This window comes from Psittacula echo (assembly GCF_963264785.1).
Source record: "Psittacula echo genome assembly, chromosome: 4".
Taxonomy (NCBI): domain Eukaryota; kingdom Metazoa; phylum Chordata; class Aves; order Psittaciformes; family Psittacidae; genus Psittacula; species Psittacula echo.
The window spans coordinates 43,770,988-43,792,434 of NC_137738.1; the positions used below are offsets into that span (position 1 = coordinate 43,770,988).

Here is a 21,447-nt window from a genome sequence, read left to right on the forward strand (position 1 = left end):
CATTTTTGAAGTTTTTAATTGGCTCATTTCTCTGATGTGATTCAGAGTGTAGCGTCCTTGAATAATCATCCTAGTTTAAATGAGGGGCATGGTGTGCTGTGTTAGGCGTTGAGGAAGAAGCGAGCAGAACTGTGGGAACAGAAATACTTTTATTTGTCTTGCAGCTGAATACTTTGTATTGTGAAGTTCAGCCTTCAATTATTTTTCTGGTTTGCTTCCCTGACATACAAGCATAACAGATCCAGCAGTATTTGCCTCAGAAATTTCCCATGTGTGTTTGCCCAGTAGCTGATTAACTGGACTTACAGCAGTTCTTTCACAAATGGACACGACATTTATTCACCTAAAGTATGCACTTTCTAAAGAAAGTGTTTAAAAACCTAAAACAAAACAAACCCCCACACCTAAGTTAGGTTTTCTCTTTTGGTAGGTTCTGTTTAGCTCATATACCCTTAGTGTGGAGGCCGAGTCTGCTAGGCAGTGCTTTTACCTTTTTTAACTTCTTTTCCCTGTGAACAGCATTATTATTTACCTCACTTCCTACACTTCTAACAATTTACTGAATTTCATGTCTTCATGCCTCCATCTTTTGGAGAATGTCTAAATTTGACAGCTCCCATTAATAGCTTCTGACAATTTTCTTAAGGACCCTTGGTGTTTTTCTTGAAAGTATTTTTCCTGAAGGCATCTTAAAATTTGTTTCTTGCTCGTTCTTCCAAACTGTATTTTTTAACTTAACTCCCATTTAATTGGATTGTGTAGCATCAAGCATTGAAAGTGGAGTATGTATAATAGTTCTAGAAATAATAGAAGTATTTCCCTTATTTTTTGTATAGGAGCTATACAGGGAAAAAGATCTTGCACTTTAAAAAAATGTAAACAAGATACATATATTGCCTTCTTCCCCATTACAAGAACCCAGGAGGGTTTCAGCACATCAGAAATACCAACCAGCTACTACTATTTTTTGTTTTCACTTCTCTGAGAGCATAATTTGGTGGAGGAGATGGTTGTAAGCTTGTCAGAGTATTGCATTGAAATAAATGTCAATATTCACAGGGAATGTCTGCTGAGCAGCCACTAATACAAGCTTCACTTCTCTCAATATGCCAACAGATACATTTTCTGTCAGTTTTATTTGCTTAACAATATATAGGTGCATAAAACTAACATTACAGTGCCTGTATTAGTGGGTTGGCAGTTATTATCACACTGCCTAGCATTACACCTTTGCTACGTGTCTCTTTCTGTGCAGCTATAATGGGGTTACAGATTTCTTTATGTCTGTGCTCAGCATGACTGACTGTCATGCCCAGGCCATGCAGCCATCCTTGAGTAGGGGAAAAGCCTCCAGAATTACTCAAGGACAAATGTTGTGGAGAGGAAACCATTTAAGAACAAACAGAACAAAAATCAAGCATCTTCTAACTTCTTTTTTTTTTTCTCCTCTCCATTCTTCCTTCATTTTTTCCAGGGGTGAAGAACAATCACTAGTTAACTGATTGGTATTTGTTTAGAATCATGTCCTCCAAATTAATTTTGTATTGTTGTGTAATATGAAAGAACAGTGTTAACCTCAGTGACTCATACCACAATGAAAGATGAATAAAGCACAGATAATTAGAAGATATGAGTAAAAGAAGAGGAAAACCAGTACTCATTCAGGTCAAAATTACATTTTCTCCCTGTGGAATTGCCCTTTTTTTAAAGGCAATAAAAATCCTTTTGTTTTCAAAGTAGTTATCTTTTCTTGTATGTACTTTAGCCATTTAGGAAATGAGTAGTTAATTTTGTTAAATGATTTTCTTTCCCTTTGGATAGGATTATTTAATAATTTATGTTACTTTATAAATTGGACTAAATAAACAACAAAATGTGTCATCTTGCCAGCTTCTACTCTTTAGTATTTAGACTATAATATAATGACTGTATTGCAGAATGTGCCAATTTTGTGGTATAGTGTTCAGTAGCAACATTGAAGACTACTCCCACAGTCACCATCTGATAGCTGATGGGATCATCTGATTGTGCAGAACCAGTTGTGGTTCGATGCTTCAGAACAAATACAAATTTGTGGCCTCTCATTTTTTGAAGTATCTTCCTGTCTTCTTGGATACTGGTTTGTATTTTTTCCTTTTTAGACTATAAAGGGAGGGAAAACTGCAATTTCCTTTGACCTCATGCAAGTCTGACAGGAAGGAAATCTGGTTAGGCTGAAGAACCCTGGAATCTGGTAGCCTGACTTTTCAAAAACTCTGTAGCTTACATTTCTTCCCATAAGATGTTTGGGCAGTCAGAATCTTCAAAGTGCAGGATGTGAGTCCTTTTTTGTTTTGGTTTTGAATTTTTTGAAGATATAATTTAGAAATAGTGCGTGGTCACCTGAATTTTCCTTCCCTGCTTTTCTTCCCCTCCGTGTCTCCTTTTATCCTCATCTTCAGATGCTCTGCTCTGGAACCTTGACGAGTAGGGTATTGAATAAACATAAAGTACTGAAGAGCTTGCTGCAGAATTGGTACACTTGGCTGTGCATGACTTCTTTCCATCGACAAAAGAGGCACTTCAATGAAAGATGCATGAGAACAAGCAAATATTTTCCTGGTTGTCCAGCTGTGGCTTAGCACACTTTATATGAGTTAATGGAAACAGTTAGGAGGTAAAAATATTGACATTAAAATATGACAACCACTGTTAATAAGCTTCTCATTTCTTAAAATGAATATCTAAATTTATTTCTGTAATGTGGAAACTTCTTGTTGGTTTTTTCATTTGAGAAGAGCTACACTTTCAAAGCAAAATCAAATGAAATATTTGTGTTTCTTTCCTGTGTTACAGGTCTAATGTGTTTTTTGTCTCATTAGGTGCCTGTACTTAAGAAATGTTTTACAACACAGGGCTTAAATTCAAAACAGTATTAGAGGGTGAGCCCAAGAAGCATCTGCCTTTCTTGAAGGGAAAATCGAGAGCAAAGATATTTTCAGCTACTCTTTTAAGTGAGACTAAAAGGAGGTAACTGCAATGTGTTGATATTTAGTGTCCTAGTAGTGCTAGAAGTAATTTAACAGCAACGAAGAATATTTTTTTCCAGAATCCAGTATACTTGTATGGTTAGCCCTTGCCCTGATCTGGAAGAAAAGATGCATGAAGTTTGATTGTTAAAGAAAATGCTGTTAAAAATTTAGTTGGGATGAGTTTCATCTGAAAGACCAAGTTGTCTTTATGTGGTAAGCCCCAACTGAATTCAGACTAGTGGTAAGATTGTGCAAATAGCACTTAGCTCTTCTATAATGCTTTTTATCCTCAGCTTTTACACATGCCTTACAATGGATGTAGCAGCCATTATGCTGTTTTTTCATGGTGGATAAAAAAAAAAGGCAAAAAGCTTGGTCTAAACGTGTGAAAAAGAACAGAACTGTGGGACTGCTGTAAGGGCAGAGGAAGGGAGGGGGTGGCTAAATTAGTTACTGATTTTCTTGAGGGAAGACTGGCATCCAAATCTTCTAATTATTTCTTAGGAAGTACTGAGAGGGTAGAAATGAAAGGGAGGGGAACGGAAAGAATTAAATCTTAATATATAATATATATAATTTTAATTCAGCCTGTCTTTTGAGTGTTTGACACTGCAGTCTTAAAAGTATTTTTTAATAAGTACAACATAAAGGAAGTGTTGACCCTCAGTGATTTAAAGGTAAAATGATCTTGTAGGGTGTACTGTGGAGAGAGAGAGGTGTTTGAATAATGACTGACTTTATTCCTTTTGTAGCTATTTTAGATTTTCATCTCTCCCTGTCCAGCATTCCTAATGCAGCTGGGATATTATTATAAGAATATAATCATTTTTAAGGAGCTTTTGGTTTGTCTAATCTTGAAAGTGATGGTAAATGGGACTGAGGTGAGAAAGGCTTATTGGCCAAGAAGCAGAAGAGTCCTTTTCTCAAACCTGTTAATTTTATATGCAGTGAATAAGGACAGAAATTGCATACAGATTTTGTGCAAAACCACTGCATCTACTGTTGTCTGTATTTTAAAATCCACTTGTAAAGTCACGGTACATGCACAGTTCAAACAGTTCTGTTTAATGCTTACCTCGTGCTGCTCTAACTGATGTTTCGGAGACTTTCTCTTTTCTCAACCATCTTTTTTTGTTTATCTGTAGGCTTGCATCATAATAGACATGCCACTAATATATAATGTCAACACTTGAATGTAGATGTTTGTTAGTAAGGCTCCAGTGGGTATGGAAATAATAACACTGATCCTTGACAGGATCACGTTTGTATATAGGAAAAGTGCAGGAATTCTTCCTCAAACCAGTGTGTTATGAAAGTTTGAAAGTTTTTCTGACATTTCCTTTCTAGGAACTTTCTTAGGACTGTAATTGAGAAACAGCATAAATCTGGAGAGTACAGGTGACATTTCTCATGTGCTTATCATGCTACGATGAAAAAAAAGGTAGCAGCCATTATTTTTAAATCTTCAGTTAGTTGTAATGCTGAAAAGTTCTGATAGTGACTCACCAAACCTCATGGACAGTGCTCCTGATAAGTGTGTTAGCCGAATAGTGTTGTAAACTACTTTATGACTTCACCTTTATATCTGTGAGTTTTTCTTATCATTTCCTCTTTTAAAGCAAATCTTATTGATAACCCTCAAAATGTGAGGTTAGTACAGTGCCATATGTAATATAAACAAGGTGATTTTTACAGCTTTGATGAATGTCATGAATGCAACTGTAAATTACAATGAGCTCTCTTTATCAGTAACCATGTAGATGCAATAACTGTGTGTATGTATACACTTTAGATATAACTTCTGGGATACCCTGGACAGCCTTTTGCTTGGTCTCTTCTGCAATATTTACGCTCTTCTGTATTTAACTGACTTTAGGGAATTTCACTTCTTCTTCAAATAGAGACTTTTGAAATCTAGAAAGACTACTTTTGAGTAGTCTTTTTAAGAGTAGTCTTTTTAAAATTCATCCATATTGATCCAAACTCCTAAAGCTTTAATTTTGGAGTACCTTAGATCCTTTAAAGCAGTAATTTAAGCCCTGGAGGAAACTTCTCAATCTCCTTTGAGACTATTAACACTGTACTTTCATGGTTTGGAGCATCTTTCATATGAGGAAAATCTGAGAGAGCTGGGACTGTTCAGCCTGGAGAAGAAAAGACTCAGGGAGATATTTGCAATTTGCATAAACACTTCATGGACGGAATGAAGATGAGGGAACTAGGACCCTTGCACTGGTGCTCAGTGGCAGAACTAGAAGCAGTGGGCACAAACTGAAACACTGGAGGTTCCCTCTGAACACCAGGAAACACTTCTTTACTGTGAGAATGATTGAGCACTGGCGCAGGTTGACCAGAGAGGATGTGAAGTCTCCATCCTTGGAGATTCAGAAGCTGCCTGGATACAGTCCTGGGCAACTGGCTGTAGGTGACCCTGCTTGAGCAGGGTGATTGGACCAGATAATGTCCGGAGGTCTCTTACAACCTCAACCATTCTGTGATTCTGTGTGCCTTGGGGTCTAACTCTGTGTTTGCCCTGTCACTGAGACCTCCCTTCCCTACCCTCACTCCAAAGTTGTGGAATCTTTGTTTAAGAGGTTACCCCAGTGACTGTGGCCAAAAGAAAGTTCCTTCTCTGCCACCGCCCATGCCCTAATGTATCCTTTATGTATGTGTTTCATTAGTTATACATGTCAGTTGTGAAAATTTGGGTACGGTGAAAGTGTGTGTGTCTGAATATTGCATGTGTCTATATTTAATGCGGGTATTTTATAGGAGTCAGTCTAAAGTCCTTAATCATAATGCTTTGATTACTGTAACAACAGTCCTTGTATCTTTAAGTTGTTTTGTGGCTTATTAACTTTTTTCTTCTTTTTGTTTGTGTGTGTGTGTTGTCTTGCAGAGTTGGAAGAATCCAGGGATTTCAAGCATTGAATAACATGCATCTTACAAAATCACCACAGCTAAACTGAAAAGGCAGATGCATCTCAGAGTACCTGGTTGAGTGAGCTGGTGTGTGCACCGCATGTACATGAAAATGCACATGTTTTTGTCATTGCATAGACTTACTCCTGCATATTCCTGAGAGCTTTGCAATTGATGAAAATTAATTTGAGAACCAGATGGAGCACCTTTACAGTACAGCAATCAGTAACCCATGGAAAGACACCTGCTAGTAATGTTCAACTTCCCACATGGTCTTCACGGGTGAAAACAGTTTGCAAGAAGAGGAAGAAAAAACACCCTCTGCACAGAAAAAGCCTAACAAATACCTCCACAGTCTAAATTGATAGCTGTGAGGAAAGCAAGAAAAATACAGAGGGTAGAGGAAACTGACTTTGTTATTGCAGAGGAATAATGTATAGTCTTTGGCACGTTTTGCTTTGGGCTCAATAGATTGTGAATGGACCAATAAATCGTGACCACATGTTGGGTAATGATGACTGGAAGTAAACAAGTTGAGGAACTATGGGACAACTCTGGGCATTGAACTGAGCAAACCTCATCGTCCTTCTTGAGTTAACCAGTTCATCAAACTGGTGCATATTCTTTCTCCCTCTCCTTTTTCCTCTTTTCACTTAGTGTGGTATAAATACTAATTAATTGAGCTCATAAATGTTATTCAAATAAAACGATTGGAATACTTCATATGTTTCCTTCTTGTACAGCTGCAAATGTTGTGTCTGGAACTATGAATCTGTGCTGTAGACAAGCATCAAGAAGGAAAGATCCGATCAAAGAAGCAAGGAAAATACCTAGAGAAATAGCGAACCCAGGAAGTCAGATTTTTAATGCTGCTTCTCTTTCTTTTTTAGATGATTATATTTCTTCCTTCCTTGAATTTTAGAAGATTTTGAAAGAGTGCTTACTTGATGTGCTTTAACTGTGGCATTTGTTTTTTATGATAGGAGGAAAAAATCTGTGATTCCTTGTAGCAGAAAAAAAGGGAAAAGTGAAGGAAAAACAGCTTGACATTTTAGCCTGTTTCAGAGGAGAGAGAACTTCATGGTTCACCTGAGGCAAACTTATCTGCTTGAAAGCTGAAAGCTTTAGAGCATTTTTGATTCTGCTATAAATGAAAAGGGGGTTTCTTTTTCATTCGTGTGTGGCAGCAAAGAGTGGGAAAGCAGGCAAGATAGCGTGATAAACAGTTCAGGCTGTGTTGGGTCTCTGGTGGAAAAAAAGTGCTGCAATGAAAAGTGGATTGGCTTTGGATTGCGAAAACTTTTGAGTCCAACGAGTGGTTCAGTACCAAGAGGGATTTCCCAACTGGCCTGGCACACCAGTGTCTGCACAAGTTCGGGTCTGTTGTTTCGCACGGTTTGTGTGCCTTTTTTTCCCTTTATGCAATCTCTTTCAGCTTTAGCAGCAGAAATACATCAGATGGAAAAGATATGCCAGAGGGCAGCTTGGAAAAGATGAATGTCATATATATACATATATATGTATGTGCGTGTGTTTAAATTTCTGCAACTGAACTTTTGAAGAAAATCTGTCTGGAGGAAATCTTAAAAGCCTTAAGTTACTTGAAACCTACACATTTGCAACTCTTTGTCTCTGGAATTGCATTACGCTAAACTGGAATCTCAGGCTGTATAAAGATTATATCAAGTTGAGCAAAAAGATGACTTAACCATATCTTGAGCGCCTCTTATGAAGTAGCTGTTTCTCCAAAGGATAAGTGCACCCTCACTCTACAGACTCAAACAAAAATGAACCTGAATTTTTTTTTAAGTGTTACTTTTTCTTAGCCAACTGCCATCATCTTTTATAGAGGAATTTTTCACTATGCATTTGGTGGATATTTATAAACACTGACCCCATCCTCCTCCCTTTCAATGATCTATCCCAGGTCAGTCTTATCAATAAAAAAGAAAAAAAATTGATTTAAATTTTGTGCACTAGACATATTACTTTCTTATGTCAAAAAATAAAATATTTCAAAAGCATGTATGCAGCAGTGGAACATGGGCCTGTTCTCTGCAGCGATTCCAACATCCTCTGCCTCTCCTGGAAAGGGAGAGTCCCCAAAAGTGAGAAGGAGAAACCAGTGTGCAGGAGGCGGTACTATGAGGAAGGCTGGTTGGCGACAGGCAATGGCAGAGGAGTTGTAGGTGTCACTTTTACTTCCAGCCATTGCAGGAGGGACCGGAACACCCCTCAGAGAATCAACTTCAATTTGAGGGGCCACAACAGTGAGGTAAGCAAAATGTGTGTTACACTTTGAAGGAAATGATAGCAATGCTTTCTTGTGTAATGTTTCTACTTAAAATCTGATGGGGTGGTATGAAGGACGTTCAAGACTAATCCGAATGTGACTGGGATCTGTTGGAGTCTTTCTGATGAATTCGAGCACATGAGGCTGATGATGGGGAGGTTCTCTGGAAGTTAGTCTCGTTTTGGTCTGGCCTATTTACTCCTTCATTCCCAGGGCCTCCCACGTTCCAGACAAATTAAACAAATGTGCATTAAAGTGGTTAAAATTTGATAGTTGATTGCTTTTACACAGTATTAAAGTTGGGCTTGGAAGACTTGTGGAAAGGCAGAGGAGTGGAAGATTCGTTCAGTCAAGTCTGCCAAGTTTTTTGGAAGCTGCAAACTGGGATGGCATGTGGCAGGGGATAGCTGTCATCTCTAGAAAAACTTCTAATTTTGTCAGGAAAAGGCGTAAGAGGGACTAATCAGAAAAAACATGAAGATGCCCTGCAGGGAAATGCTGTAACTTCAGAGTGCAAGCATTGTCCTGATTACAGTGATGCAAAAACTTTTCCATTCATTTTTTCTGAAAGGGATAAATAAACTGGTAAAATCTTGTATTTTAGCTGTGCTTTATCATCATCCTGGTACCTGTCTTTCTCTGCATAATGCTTCATGGAAAGCGCAGGTGATGCCCAGTAGCATGTGATGTCTCAGACAGGTGTGAGGACTTTGTTTATTTCTGCTTTTTAGTTAAGCTGTGTTTGGATGTGCTCCTTTAAAAGAATCTGTCCAAATCAAAGCTTTGTTTTTTTTGTTTAGTGGGTGGAATGACATTGTATATACTGAAATTAAAACCAAAGATACAATGTGGTTTTTCTTTTATGCTACTTACTTGTTGGACTTTTAATATATGTTGCCCTTTTGACGTAAGCTGCACCAAAGATTTAGAAGTGGGTGGTTTTGGTTCTTGTGTAGCATTAGTAACAATCCTCTTTTTAAGGTAAAAAGGGAGCAGGAGATAAATGTTTAGTCTGAAATAACTGCTTCCACAGGCTTTTTTCTATATGTAGGTGTGTGGGTGTATTGTAAATTATAGAAACTTTCATATTTATAGATGAGAGACAGATTCATATATATATCTGTATAAGGCTCATTCAGAAAAGTACAACTGCCTTTTCCCAAAGGGAATGATGATGTTTGAATCCAGAATTTTGTTTTGAACTATCTCTAGTGGTCAGAATAATTTTCAATTGCAGATTGCTTTTGTGTTTGGCATGTGTAGTACAGTGATCAGTTTTCATTTCTCCACGTTTTGTTCTCTAACTTTTCTGGGAACCTGGGCACCCATTTTTCTCCTTTTGCATAATAAGTATTGTGGAAACCCTGGAGGAGATGGGAACCCTGGTCATGGGAATGTGAAGTCTTGTTTCAGAACATGGAAATATGAGACTAGGTTTAAGTATGTGTCAGTTAAATAGAGAAGATGCTGATGTGCGTGCTGCCCTTTGGTTTTGGCTAGTTTGCTTTGTTTACTCAGTTGGCCATTAGATTCTCTTTCTGGGTCATTGCATCATTGCTGTGTGGATTGAGCTGTGCTGTTTGTGCATCCTTTTACTTACCAGTGATTGGTATGAGAGAGACTCTCAGATGAGAGGAAAATGTTCTATTTGATGTGGGGGGCACTTAAAATGTGTAGAGTCAAGCTTGTCATTAATAAAGAGTTGTGTTTCTGCAAAGAACTTTCCTGATAGCAGAAAATACGTGAATGACCAGAACAGAGACTGCCAACTAATTCCTCTATATGGCACTAGAGAAATTGGTATAGTGGGGTCATATGGAAGGAAGAAAAGTGGTTTTAGTGCAGCTAGCTTTCTGTAGTGAGTGTGGCTGCTATCAGATTTTCCTGCTGACATATTTTTTTGAGCATCAGTGTAGATGAAAGTTCAGTGTTGTAAGATGGTGTGTTATATAACACTCTTCACCAGGCTTACTAAATGTAATCCTTTTATAGGAGAATCTTACTGATTTTGGTAGAAATAAAACTGTAATACAGGATTTGTTTGTTGTTAAAGGTTAGGGTTTTCTTTAGAAAACACCTTTACTTCTAAATCTGTCTGCTGAAAGATTTTTCTGAAAGAAAGAAAACATCGAACATGAAATATTGCTAATATTTGCATAAGAAGTAGTAAACGTTTTGTTTTCCTATTCTCACGTTAAAAAGCAAGCCAACAACCTTGTCTCCTCTGTGTACTGTTACACAATGGAAAATGCTAATTTTTCAAACGTATCCTGCTATATATATCTGATTAATGTTATGTTTGTTGTACAGAATGTGCCCAAAGGGGTGTGATTGAATTAAAATTTTAAGATCTTTTGTGTTTCACATGTTATATTGCCTTCATCCCAGAAATGGTCATTTATACCTCTACGTATTTTGCTTTGGGATAAAGCTAGGGTGACAAGTCAAGTTTATTGCTTTTCTGACAAAGATTGCTACTTTGATATTAGTCTGCATTCAATTATAAAGTGTGAAATGCTGTAATGAACAGAGGAGAAGAGTGAAAATACAGAAGCTAAATGCTTTCTGCTTGGGGTATAATTAGCAATATGCTGTGGGCAGAGCAGTACATTGTATTTCAGTTTTAGGGTGAAAATCTGGAAAAGGTGGTGCAGCCGTGCTGTGCTTTTGACAAGAACGTGAGACTATTTTTAAGTGAGTCATGAAGGTGGATGCTAGTGATGTATTTTTGTGATGTTTTTATGATTGCTGAAGAGAATTCAGCTTCTCCTGCTGAAACTTTTTTTTGTACGCAGGTCCTTTTTGACTGTCGTAGCACACCTGTAGCATATCAGAACAAATAAGAACGAAGAATCTCCAGGATTTAATTACTGACATGCATATTGCAGTGGTGAACTTGAATGACTCATCTCATTGAACAATAATTGAGAATGAAATGCTTTGTAGCATGAGCCACACTTGTGTTTTTACAGTTGCTTCAAGGTTGGTTTTAGAGTTTGAATGAGGAAGTGGCTGCCATATTATTTTAATTAACAACCTCAATTTTTTGTAGTTTCTAGGGACGACTACAGTGATCAAAATAAGCATATGCCATTTATTCTGTGGCAAGAGGTGAAAATACTGCTTTTGGTGATAAATCCTTTTTAACTTTGGCATTGCAGTTGCGGTCCTGAATCTCATTTACATAAGTCTCAGCATTCTAAATATGAAAATTTAAATCGGCATGTATCAAAGGCAGAAGCAACTATGATGCAGAAAGAAGGGGTAGCCTGGGTTGCACAGCAGTAATGTGTTTCAAGTGTCATAGGAACATGTTGCATCTCTGACTGTGACATGGGAGGTGTCTGTATGGGTTAGTAGTGGATGGAGCATATGTGAATGACTGCAGAGGTGCATCATTCAGTTTGGCTTTAGAGCATTCCCTTGGTTTGGGAGAATAAACTGACAGGGGCTGGCTGTTGGGTTTCTTTCCTCAATGTGGCAGTATGGTTAGAAGGCAGGAAGATGTACTACAAGATGTGAATTAGTGTCTAGGGAGCAGGGTTGCAGTGGTCTAAAATACCTTTCCTTCCACTGCATGTGTAAACATAATGCTATGCAGAAATTACAGAATGAAATTTAGAAGTCTTTGATTTTGGCCTGACTTGACTTTCCTTGGCTGCGCTGGGAAGTGGTGTTAGGAAAGTAATTGAGCACATTCCTTTATGACTCTTACTAGTTCTGTAATAAATAAAGGATTAAATGAAAAATACCTGGTCACTTCAGCAGGGTCAGGGTTTAGTGTGACTAGCAGGCTCTGGAGCATGCCAGGCTATTTGTAATACCACGGAGACACTGGCTTTCAGCTTCTGGTCCATCCTGAGATTTCTGGGGAGAGATTTTCAAAGGGATCTGTGAAAGGTAATGAGAAAGAAAGCCCAAACTTATCCTCAGTGGGCTTTAGTTAGCTTTACAGGGATCTTCCCCTTCCAGTGAAAGATTTAGAGTATGCTTGCAAATGATATTGGTTGAATGGCGCTGCTGTAGGTGTTGCTTTTAATGGGTTCTGTTATGTCTAGTGTATTAAGATGGTAACAATTTCTATGCCACTTAATGTTTCTTAAATTACTAGTGTTTAAAAAAAATATTTTGCAGGTGTATATTTTCACTGTGTTAAGTAAAAAGACATCTTAGATATATTTAATAAGGTTCAGTATGCTAATTGCTGGACTGAAGCATTAAAAAAAGTAGTGCAAGAATATGCAAATTCAGATACAGTGAATTAAGTAACATGCTGAACACGTTATTGAGTATGTATAACATTTTTTACTGTAAACATAAAGTAAATTGCTCATTTATTTACATTTGACATTATTTAAGTGTACTAAGTGCATGTGTACAGCTGCAAAAACCACCCTGTTTTGTTTAGCACAGGATTTAGAAGTAGATACGGATGTAAACATATCTCAGCTGGACTGTCAAATGAATTAGTTACAGCTTTTCAAAGGAATGCTGTGATTTAAAAATAATAAATGTTGCTTTTCATACTACATTAATTATGGAAGGCTGCACAGTTCTTGGTTTTGTTTTGTTTTAGAGTGGAAGGACATTACAAATAATTTTTCCCCTTTTAAAAAGAAAGCTTTTCATTATTCTTTGTGCCTTTTTGAGTTTGTATATGAAAGTTCTGAGCAATTCTGGCAGAGCAGATTATTTCCAGAAGTGTATTGCTTCTATAGGAAATAAATAAAAAAAAACCCCAAACCAAATAAACCTTTTCAGTAGTGTTTCTTGGTTTGAAGCGTCACTGGAAGGGTGTAGGAAAAATACAGAAAAAACCTTTTTTGTTTTTAAAAAAACCTTTGTCTCTTTTAATTGTAAGTGGCATTTGAACCTAAATGTGATTTTTATTATGATTCCTGGACAGAAAAATCACGTCAGCATCTGAGTCTTGGCAGCATGGATACCTCCTGTCAACCGTTGCTTTCAGACACAGCTGGAACAGTTGTTACTGGTGAACACTTAAAAAATCTTGAGGTAGAGTGATACCATAACGATGCCTTTTGGCTATAGAAGCCTCAGTGATACAAGGCATACACTGATGTAAACTGCAGTGGTACTGCACATCTTCTCTCTTGTTTCTTTTCTGTCACTGCACACAGAAGACAGAACATTTGTCATTTTTTAAAGCAAGGTTCTGAAGGCAGACTTGGTATTTCTGAAAGCTTACCTGATTTTTACAACCCTGCTAGCTGATACTGAATCTGTCTACAAAGCACGTCCTTTCTCTGTCCTTGTGGCTACAGAAAAATAGTGCTGCAGAGAGAGGCAGAATTAGTGCTTCTGTGGGAAGTGACTGGTAGGAGGATAGGTCCTGTGTCCGACTGGGCTGGCTCTGTTAAATTTGTGTTGTGACTAGTATTGCTAGGCTTTTCTGACTACTTACTTTCAGAAAGGACAAACACCTTGAAATTTCATGCAGACTCCTTATTATACCTTCTTGAACTGTCTACTGTGCACTTGGTCTGGGTGCTTGAATGTTTTAATTTCTTAAAGCAAGTATTAAGAGAGCCAAAATAAATGTAAACCTTTTTGTTAGTCTTTTTCTTATCAATCTTAAACTTTTGATGAAGCTTAAATATGCTCTGGGGATGAAAGAAGTATCTTTCATAGCCTTCTCTTAAGAGAATTAGTAAAGAAAATAATAGGAGTTGGAAGGCATTGATTCTCTTCCCTTAAGTGACAAATAACAGTCCTCTGCTCACTATTTCTGTGCCCTGTATCAGTTTGCAGCCCTGAAGGGATGGCCTAAACCATACCTATACACCTACTGTATAGTTTGTTCACTTCTAAGAAGTGTGACCACTTTCAGTGTGTCTTTTATCTTTTCTTTGTGATACTGTTTTTTTTCCAGCCACACTCAGTATCTGTTTCCACAAATATTTTGTAGAATCATAGACTGGTTTGGGTTGGAAGGGACCTTAGAGGTCATCTGATTCCAACGCCCCTGCCATGGGCAAGGAAACCTTCCACTAGACCAGGTTGCTCCAAGCCCTGTCCAGCCTGACCTTGAACACTTCCAGGGATGGAGCAACCACAGCTTCTCTGGACATTTGTCCCTTTCTGTCTGTCTGTCCAATCTTTCTTAGTTGCCTTGGCATCCCAGCCCCTCTGTGAGCTCTCCACGTTTGGGGAGGTGGAGGGAGGTTAGCTGTTCAATGTACCCTTCTTTTACTAAGGTACAGGATTACATTTGTGCTTGCATTGTCATGCAGTTTTGAAGCAAACCATCCAATACTGCTACAACTATTGTTGAGTAGTGAGAGTTGGTAATGCTGCACTGATGTGCTTCTTGAAGGTTGCTTTTGTAGGTCACATGTACTCAGTGTGTTTTCTGCAAAGGATAATTTTAAATTACAGTCTTTCTGTTTCATTCTAATAAGCATCTAGAAAATCAAGGCTGGGTAAAAGGGGAATATATGACATGAGAACAGTATTGCCAACTTTTAAGAAAAATTAATTGTATTTGTAAGTGGGTCATCAATGCGGTTCTGCATTTTGCCATCCTATAACATGTGGCTACAGTTTAGTTGTTAAATAATTCTCAGAATGTTTGAAGTGGAATCAAGATCACCTTTATCAGAAATGAACCCTCAGTTTTTATTCACATTTAATTGTTGAAAGATAGCAACATGAATATTACAAGATAATGATATGCCCAAGGGGCCTTCTTGCCTTTTGAATTAGGGCAAAGATGCTCTATTGTTCTGGATAGGATCAGTTGTTCAGCATGATAATTTGATTGTTAAAGGAAAATAAATGCATTTTCTTTAACAAAAGTTTAATGATGAGGACTTATAGATGTAGTGAATAGGTGAGATTGCTACTGACAATTGATGCCTAAGCTTGGAATATGAGCACCTTCTGAATAAGGAAGGTCACAACTGAATATGCAATTCTGAAGGCTGTGTATGTGCATATGTACATGCTGAGCATCTGAATAGTGGAGAAATCAGGTTTCATAATGGCATTTCTGAGCCATAATAATCATTAAGGACACTGCCTTGGTTTAAACAGTTCCCAGAGGAATTAATCGAATTACAGATAGTCTGAATAGATAAGATACTCATTACAAACCATAAACATTTCACAATATAATTGAAAGTAGATCACCAAGTAATTGCTTGTCAAGTACAGCTAGAATGTAGTAGGACAGACAAAAGAAATGTTATAGGCACTTGTCCTTGGGCAACCATCATCTCTGCTCTGATAGTGATCTTTTATGTATGAACATATGTGAACTTCTGAGGGAGTTCTTAGTGTTCTCTTTGCATTAGAAGCTTCTTTAAAGAGAAGGAAACCACTTGTAAAGCAAAAGTGTTACTGGAAGTAACAAAAATGGAGTGGATTTGGGGATTATTTTTTTTGTGTGTGAATTTTCAAAAAGTCTGGTTTTAAGTTTTCAAACTAGAATTGTGATGTTCCAGTTCTAGAATTATTTGACAAATTAGTGCATTGGAAAATAGTATCCTTATGCATTCCTCAAATTTTTGCATTTTAACAAAATGAAATATATGTGAATGACTCTACTAATGAAGAAAATACAGCTTTGTTTAGTCTGGCCAGTAAGTAATGAAACTGCAAAGTACAGTGGATTTATTCTGGTATTTAAAAGGGACACTGTCAGGAGGGAACTCACACCCCTTGACCTGATTTAACAGCATGGTTCTCAGGTTGGTGAAAGATACGTGTTGGTGGAGCCTGATTTGGCAATTTTGGTTGTTCTCTGCAGACACAGACAACACTGTCTCCCATAAGATTCTTATGGACAAGCTGTTGATGTACAGGATGGATAAGCAGACTATGAGGTGTATTGAAAAGTGGTTGAATGTCTGATCTCAGAGGGTAGTGATCAGTGGCACAAACTCTATTTGGAAGCCAGGCCCAGTGATTAATGGTGTACCCCTGGGATCAATACTGGGTCCAGTCCTGTTCAACATCTTTATTAATAATCTGGATGATGGGGCAGAGTTTACTCTCAGCAAATTTGCAGGTGATACCAAACTGTGACAAGTGGCTGATACGATGGAGGGTTGTGCTGCCGTCCAGAGGGGCCTTGACAGGCTGGAGAAGTGGGCTCACAGGAGCCTCATGAAGTTCAACAAGAGGTGCAGAGTCCTGCACCTGGGGAGGAAGAACCCCAGGCACCAATATATAATTGAGACCACCCAGCTTGAAAGCATCTTTGCAGAACAGGACCTGCAGGTCCTGGTGGACACCAATTTGAACATGAACAAGCAGTGTGCCTGTGTGGCAAAGGTAATAAATGGTCTCTTCAGTTGCATTAGGAGAAACATATGCCATCAGGTTGAGGGAGGGGATCCTTCCCCTCTGTGCAGTACTGGTGAGGCCATACCTGGGGGGCTGTGTCCAGTTCTGTGGGGCTTCTAAGTACATGAAAGACATGGACATACTGGAAAATGTTCAACAAAGGGCCACAACGATGATTAAGGACTAGAGCACCTCACATGCGAGGAAAGGCTGAAAGAGCTGGAGCTGTTCAGCCTGAAGAGAAGGCTCAGGAGGATCTTATTAATGTATATTTCTATGATTCTGTATAAATACCTGAAGGGAGGATACAAAGAAGATGGAACCAGGCTCTTTTAAGTGGTGCTCATTGACAGAGGCAACAGGCATAAACTGAACTGCAGGAGGTTCCCTCTGAACATCAGAATATGCTTTTTCACTGTGAGGGCAACTGGCCCAGGTTGTGCAGAGAGGTTGTGGAGGCTCCATCCTTGGCAATAACCAAAAGCTGTCTGAACATAGTCCTGAGCAACCAGCTCTGTACCTGCTTGAGCAAGTAGCTTGGACCTTCCAGAGGTTCCTTCCATCCCCTGACCATTCTGTGACTCCGTAAATCTGGCTGAAATCTTTTGCACCTAAGCCAGTGGAACAACATCAGAAAATATGACTCTTGAAGGCAGGCAGGAAGTGCTAAATATGCAGAAGTGTGGGAAGAAGCCATTCAAGTTTGGCTAAAATGAGAGAACTGATGTGCTGGAGGACGCAGAGAGCATTTTTTCTGCCAATAAATCCAGATGATATTCCAAGTAGTCAAACAGTTAGAGGGCATAGTCATATTCCTCATGAGGAGTTATAAGCAGAGATAATTAAAATGCAGAAGAAAATTAGCGCTGTTGGATGTGAGGCTAACTTCACAAGAGAAGCAGAATTTGGGAAATAAAGTTGTCACTAAGCTGAAGAGGAGAGGAAACTGTTTAGATGGTACAAACCATGCACCTTGGAAAGAGGTTTTAGAAGAAGCTGCAGAGTGTAAGTCTTGTAAGTGACAGAAGTCTGCAGCTCTAAATAAAACAAAGTAATAAAAAATGTTAACTGTAGACAGTGAAAGATAAGACTTCTGAAGGGACCTGCAACCTCCAGGGAGGTTGTGAATGCTCTGTCCTTGACGGTGTTCAAGGCCAGGTTGGATGAGACCTTGGGTGACATGGTTTAGTGTGAGGTGTCCCTGCCCATGGCAGGGGGGTTGGAACTAGATGATCCCAAGGTCCTTTCCAACCCTAACACCCTAACTATTCTATGATTCTAAGTGTTGAAGTTAAGAAAGAGGGAGTATTTCAACCTGTTGAAGAAGAAATCTGTCATCTGAGTAAGATTGAAAAAAGAAAGGCAGAGGATTCTTCCACCCAGGGAAGAGACAGCTCTAAAGCCTTTAACCTGAAAAGAGCTAGAGGTAGTTGTGTTTCACAGAAAACCAGATTCCACCAAAAGGAGTCAATCAAGGTCATTCCTCCAACAGAGACACAACAAAGAATTGTGTAAATGGAAGAAGAAAGGTAGGAAGGAGACTCAAATAGGCTTTATTATTCAATTACGAAATACTAAAAATAGACATGTTTGTAGTTTCTGGCTACCCGAATGAGGACCTTTCTCTAGGAATGACCTCATCTTTAAAGGGTGCACATGTGAAGATGCTGTTCTGAGCATACAATGAGACAGCTTTCTGATGTTTCGCTATTGGCAAAAGGAATGCTGGTTGCATACCAGAGAGGTTAGTTTATAAAGGATACAAGCAGACCTTTACATTAGGATAATTGTAAGAAAAAGGGATCCTATTTCTTATTCTTTTCTTTCTCTTAGTTCTGATTTGGTCCTGTGAAATATTTCTTGAACCTGGTAATGTACACATACCTTGTTCTTCAGTTCAGAAGTATTCTGAGTGCATATGATGAAGCTGTGTTTTCTGCTGCTGCACAGAATTTAGAATGTTAAATGCCTGGTTAATTAATAAATGGTATTGCTGTGGAGGGGGTTGTATTTATTGTAGGGAATGGATGCTCAAAATGTGGTTCCTTGAAATAAGGTGTCTTAAAAGTATGCAGAGCACTAAGTGGCTAAGAAAGGCTGCAGTTTGAGGGTACCTGTCACTTCTTGTTCTGGTAATATCTTGAGTTAGGCATATACTTCGTGACCTAAGTGGGACCAATATTGAATAAAGTGTATAAAATGGAAGAACATTTCATGTTACAGTTATGGGCACAGATTGCTTTACCATACAAAGTGATCCATTAGCATAAGTAATGTTTATCAGTGCATAAGATAAATGCTTTCTCATGTGTGTTATCTTAGCAGTTCTACTTTTGGCCATGAGACACCCCACTGATCACAGATGTTAGAGTAGGAATTGCTGTTTATCCATTGAATGCCATGAATAATCTACATGTTTCATTTAAATTTCATTGCATTTCCAGCATTCTTACTATTTCCAGAATAATACCCTTAATGGTTTCTTTAGATTTAGTAGTCCCTTTACTAATTAGGGAACCCAGGCCCTGCACTCCACTTGTGAGAGAAGTCTGTGTGTTATAAGCTTTCTTGAATATTAGCAACACTTAAACAAGTTATAAAAATTATAAACCAGCACTTGTTTATTGAGAAATATGTATTGGAATTTATATAAGTTGTTCTTGCTTGAAAGAAACTGGAAGTCTTTTGAAGCAGTGTTTCAAGTTAAGAGTAGTTGTTAAGGATAAGATTTGTCCTGCTTTATGTACTTCTTCCACAAGAAACAAATGCAGCAGGGAGGTTAACAAATTAGATTAGAATATTTTCATTTTAATATGTACTACTTATGCAACCAGTTATACCTTGTTATTATGTCTTATAGCTGCCATGAAGTCATTCTGTTGGTTAAACAGATTCAGATTAGGTTTTGACACACTGTTATTAGGTATCATTAAAGGCCCTACCTGGAGCTGGAGTTTCATTGGGTTAACTGTGGTAACAGTTTCTGTGGTCACTGAGTATGTGTTAAAATTCTCCACCCTCAGCCAGCTTCTTGCTCAGTACCCTCAGAATGAAGAAGTGAGATGTGGTTGTGATTACACTGGTCAGGAAAATGACTTGCGTTTAATGGCTGGCAGCAGGTGTCAGTAATTACAGATCTAGGTCACTTCTCGATCCTGAAGGTCCCAAGTTGCTGCTAACAACTAAAATGAGCCACCTTATGCCCGAGATGGGAGAGGGAGATGCATTCTCTAAAAATAGATGAGCCTAAACTACCATTTGAGGCAAATACATGTAATTTTATTCCTGTACTTATCTAATATTTTTATAAATGCCTCATTTTTATTTTAATTGCTCTTTCTGCATCTTTGATGTATAATTGTGACAATAATCAAAACTTGTTTGCAAGACTTGAAGGACTTCACCTTGTTCATATGACTAGAAAACCTTATATAAAGAAGTTTTATTTTGCATGTGTATATATGTCTTAGGGAAGACATGGACCTGTCGGAGGGGTTCCAGAGGAAGGCCACAAAAAAAAATCAGAGGGATGGAGAGCCTCTCTGCAAAGAATGGCTGAGAGAGTTGCAGTTTTTCAGCCTGGAAAAGAGAAGACTCCAGGGAGATCTTATTGAGTCCTTTCAATACTTAAAGGGGTCTTACAAACAAGATGGGGAAAAACCTTTTAGCAGGGCCTGTTGTGATAGGACAAGGGGCAGACTTTTTAAACTAAAAGAGGGTAGACTTAGTCTAGATATAAGGAAGGAATTCTTACAATGAAGGTGGTGATAGGCTGGCACAAGTTGCCCAGAGAGGTGGTAGGTGTCCCATCACAGGAAGTGTTCAAGGTCAGGTTGTACTGGCCTCTAAGCAACCTAGTTTAGTTGAAGATGTCCCTGTTCATTGCAGGTGGGGTTGGACTAGGTGATCTTTAAAGGTCTTTTCCAATCCAAATTGTTCTATGCTTCTGTGATTGATATATATGTAAATCTTAAAAGATTTGTAGCATATATTGTCAGCTAAAATAAATTCTTGTAAGTAAAGCTGTTGAAAAAATAATAGCAGTAGAAAAGTTCTGTTCCACAGAAAAGTAAGCTAATGAAGAATTAAACCATTTGACCTGGGTACCTCATACAGTCTCCTAATGTTTTATGCTTTACTTTCAGCGGACTTCACAAGATATAACCCAAATTTTGTATATTGAGCTGAAATTCATGTGGAGCTTGATAAATGTGCAAATAGATGAGACATACCATAACATAACATATGAAACAATTTTAAATGAAAGCGTATGATTTTTTTTTATAGTAACCTTTTTTGAATAGTCTTATTTTCTAGCTAACGATTCTTCAAATCTGTTATGACTAGTCATGAATCACATGCTAACCAAAGAGTAAGCTTTCTGTCCTTATGTTTTGCCTGTTCAGCTACGGTTTTTGAACGAAGTAATGTCAGCTTTTACTATGGCTGTTCATGTGGTTTCAGTGTTTCTTTCCTACAAGTTCCCCATTTTTAGGGCCATGCATACTCAGTGATAATAATAGCTGAAACTAAACTAGATACACGTTTTTTGGTATATGTGCCCAAGATAAAAAGTCTTGCTGTGCACTAGGCATTTTATTATTTTGCTTGAGATATCTTTTCAAGGTAGTTTCTGAGCATGATTTCTGTACTGAAATACACAGAGCTTTAGTCGCAAGTGTTTCTCCTGTGAAAATAATAAGATACAGATTCAGAAGATTTTAAACTTGATGTTTTGGGCAGCTGTGCTTTTTAAGTTTCTTGTGGCCTTGCTTGTAATCTTCGGGACAGAAATTTGAAAGCTTTTTAGTACTGAAGGCACTCCTGTTTCTTAGGTTGTTTTTTTTTTCTAATAGTAGTAGTAGTATTAGAAATACCTTGCAATAAACATTTCATTTTTAAATTACTATT

At 38.1% G+C, this 21,447-nt stretch overlaps 1 protein-coding gene across 1 annotated transcript in view; it reads left to right on the forward strand.

Moving 5' to 3' along the window:
- TULP4 (TUB like protein 4) overlaps window positions 1-21,447 on the forward strand; it is a 156,604-nt gene that overhangs the window by 23,012 nt on the left and 112,145 nt on the right. The window contains exon 4 of the mRNA XM_080615814.1: window positions 5,911-8,208. Within this exon, the coding sequence (XP_080471940.1) occupies window positions 7,957-8,208 (252 nt within the window). The 5' untranslated portion in view covers window positions 5,911-7,956. The remainder of the gene's footprint in view (window positions 1-5,910; window positions 8,209-21,447) is intronic.